Source organism: Callospermophilus lateralis, chromosome 7 (assembly GCF_048772815.1).
Source record: "Callospermophilus lateralis isolate mCalLat2 chromosome 7, mCalLat2.hap1, whole genome shotgun sequence".
Classification (NCBI taxonomy): Eukaryota; Metazoa; Chordata; class Mammalia; order Rodentia; family Sciuridae; genus Callospermophilus; species Callospermophilus lateralis.
The window spans coordinates 10,770,407-10,774,185 of record NC_135311.1 but is presented as its reverse complement, the minus strand read 5'-3'; the positions used below and the strand labels follow the sequence as shown (position 1 = coordinate 10,774,185).

The 3,779-nt window shown below is 40.0% G+C and overlaps 1 protein-coding gene across 1 annotated transcript; it reads left to right on the top strand.

Moving 5' to 3' along the window:
* The first annotated feature begins 1,504 nt into the window (after positions 1 to 1,504).
* LOC143403544 (olfactory receptor 10T2-like) lies at positions 1,505 to 2,449 on the top strand. Its single transcript, XM_076861593.1, has one exon. The coding sequence runs from the start codon at positions 1,505 to 1,507 to the stop codon at positions 2,447 to 2,449; it is 945 nt and encodes a 314-aa protein (XP_076717708.1).
* Positions 2,450 to 3,779: the final 1,330 nt, after the last annotated feature.

Genomic DNA, 3,779 nt, shown 5'->3' with positions numbered 1-3,779 from the left:
TTCCAGAAATAATGCCTTGGCTAATATTTGAAGTAACTAAGAACATTAGGAGGAAAATATGACCCATCCAGGGATATGATGATTCATTCAACAACTAAAGGGCTGTCATTTATAGAAAGGAGTTACTTCTTTTGAGCATGTGCAGAGGACAAATCAAGAACAACAGGTGGAGATTCCAAGGAAGGGTATGGAGGTTTCAGAATGAATCTCAAAGTAGGAAGGTTCTAGCCAAGTGAGCTACTAACAAGGAGCATCCTATTTGGTAAAGTAATGAGTTTCTTATTACGTGAATATTGAATATGACTATGGAGACTCAACAATCCTTTCTAGATTGCTGTAAAAAAGGTTCCCAGAATTGGATGAAAGTTTAGGTTGGAGATTCCTGATCTTTTTCTTTTTTTCCATGTAAAATATTGTCTGATTACCTAACCCTAGTAATTTCATTTACTTATTTATTTTTATATTTGTATTGGGGATTGAACCAAGGGGCACCTTACCACGGAGCCCCATCATGTCTGGCTTAACCCTGGTAATTTTAGCATTATGTGATCTTCAGACCAAACTATGGATCTCCCCAGATAAAATGGTAAGGATCATTCTGGGAATATTATGAGAGTAATGGAAGTTGAGATAGAGGCCAGCAAAGTAGAGGTCTCAGCCCAATCCTCAATACATTCTGAAGGTAAATAGAGATTTAAGCAGATATATTTTATAATTAATGCTCTTTTCCATATTTTTATTGATACATTATAGTTATACATCATAGTGGGATTCATTGATACATACTTGTATGTGCTCAAAATCCAACACTGTAATTTAATCAATATTGTTTTTTAAGTTGGTTCTTAGTGCCAGGTCCCCATGCACTCATGACGAGAGAAACTCTAATTAATGCCTGAGCCATTTCAGAGACTTCACAATTGATCAGGTGTAAAAAGAACTGAACATTTTTGAATAAATGAAAGTAATTAATTCCACCTAAATAATAAGTTTCAATCAAGCATATGAGGTAGAGTTTATGTCAGTTTTCACTTGTTTTTGCTTTAGTTTTCTGAATCAAATTTGAATAAGAAGACTTTGGAGAGAACCGATGTCTAACCACTGCTACATTAAAGTGGGTTAAGGAAGTCTTTAATCTCTTTGAGCCTCAATTTATTGTTCTATAAAATGTCAGAATTGAATAAGATGAGCTCTAAACCATTTCTTGGTTTAACACTGTGGACAATTTTAATGGTATGAACCTTCCTTGGACCTATGAACATAAATAACAGAAGCAATAAAAAAATTTTAAAAAAGATCTCTTCAGGTGTTCAAATATTGGGGTGTTTGCTACCCACGTCTCCTGATCCCTCCCACCATGTTTTCAATGTGATTACTCATTATTTCAGATTCATATTATCAGCCTTATACAGACATGTAGACCTGGTTTCTTTGAGGGCATTTCACTTTTGCAAATTCTCTCTGGCCTTAATTTCAGGGGTCTGAATCTGATCTCCATTGACTGATGAAGAGACAGAACCACAGCATGATCACCGAGTTCATCCTGATAGGCTTCTCCAACCTGGGGGACCTGCAGATCCTGCTTTTCTTTATCTTCTTAACAGTCTACCTGAGCACTCTGATGGCCAATGCCACCATCATGACCGTCATTCGCCTGGACAGGACTTTGCACACAGCCATGTATTTCTTCCTCTTTGTCCTTTCCTGCTCTGAAACCTGCTATACCTTGGTCATCGTGCCTAAAATGCTAAGCAACCTGCTGGCCACCGTTCCCAGTATTTCCTTCTGGGGCTGTGCCGCCCAGCTCTATTTCTTTGTGGGCTTGGCTTGCACCAACTGTTTCCTCATTGCAGTGATGGGCTACGACCGCTACGTGGCCATCTGCAACCCTCTCAACTACACCCTCATCGTGAGCAGGGCCACCTGCGTGCAGCTGGTGCTGGCCTCCAGCCTGTGTGGCTTCCTGATCTCGGGGGTCGTCAGCCTCCTGGTGTTCAGCGTGCCCTTCTGTGCCTCCAATCGGATCGACCACTTCTTCTGTGACATCTTCCCCGTCCTAAAACTGGGCTGCACAGACACCAACCTGAAGGAGATGGCAATCTTCTTCCTCAGCATCCTGGTGCTGCTGGTCCCCTTCGTCTTGATCTTCGTCTCCTACGTCTTCATCGTCTCCACCATCCTCAGGATCTCCTCGGTGGAGGGGCAGCGCAAAGCCTTCGCCACCTGCGCCTCTCACCTCACCGTGGTGGCCATCCACTACGGCTGTGCATCCTTTATCTACCTGAGGCCCACCTCCCTGTACTCCTCGGGCCAGGACTCGCTTGTGGCAGTGACTTATACCGTCATCACCCCACTGCTCAACCCTGTCGTCTACACACTGAGGAATAAGGAAGTGAAGACGGCCCTGAGAAAGGTTCTGAGCAGATACTCATTTCCCAAAGCTGTGTGAATGGGCCCATGCGTCAGGAAACCGTGTTCGCCCCAGTGTCCTGGGGATACCTGTCCTTTTTTGTTGTTGTGGTTCTAGGACTCCTTGTCCCAAAAGGGGAAATATAAGGTCTCAGATCATCTTGATTCTTTTTTATTGGAGATTTTCTTCCTGGTTAACTGTCCCTGGTGTGGAACTTTATACCAGTCTCCAGATGTCCTGCGAACATGGAAACTCTCAAAGAGTGAAGCCAGGCTGTTTCCAAGCACTGAAATGTCAGTTTTCTAGGATCAACACTGCAAATGCTGCCTTATATCGTTGTGAATGTTCCCAATGATGAGACCGAAAGAAACAATAGAGAATAGACAACATTGTCTAAGTCTCTGGATTACTTCCCATAAATTATTTCTAAATAAAAAAAAAAAGAACATGAATTCACTTTGGAAAAAAAAAGAGGTGGGGAGATTAAAATTTTAAGAGGTTAAAGGTAGAGTAAAAAACAGACTTCAAAGTCGCAAGACGTGATTTTAACTAACATGGTGAAGGGAGACATTTATATCACCATTGAATATTTTTATTTTGAGGCAGAGAAATCCCATAAGTAAGATTATGACTAGCTTTGTTTATTGTTTACCTTGTTAATCAATAAAAAGTATCTGAATGATTTAGGCCTGCTCACTGATCTTTTCGTCAATACTATTTGAACAGGATCTACAGTTGGGCACTGTGGGAGATTCGAAACAAAGAGACAACATGTTGGCTGATGTCAAAGTTTCTGAACTAATTGGTGAAATTTGTAAAGAACAACAAATAACACAAGATAATGTACAATTGAAGTATAAACTTAAAAAGAGAGAGAGAGAGAGAGAGAGAGAGCTGGGTTTAACTGTTGATTCAGAACAGTTCCTAGTTAAGTGCTTTGGGCGAGATTTAAACACTCTTATTTTCAGTTATGTTTTATGGAACATGGACTTTTAACACCTCCTCATGGGTCATTACAAGAACTACATGGATTAATAGATATAAAACAATATCATGCTTGTCTGCTAGGAGATATTTTTACACTGAGACATGAAGGAACTTCTCTCTTCACTATACTCTCTGTACTTTGTTTAATAATTTGCATAATAGTTGATTCATAAATAATTCAGGACAGTTACCTATTCAAGTGCATCATATGCTTTTGACTGAATATATGGTGGATTATGTTAAAATTGTTTCAATAAATCAGATTAGATGGCACTTATATAAGTATTTATTCCTCAGTCTTTTACTTTAGTGACAGGCAGTTCAATTAATCTTCAGGAGAATTATAACCTATATCAACACCAGTACGTTTTCTCACATACTT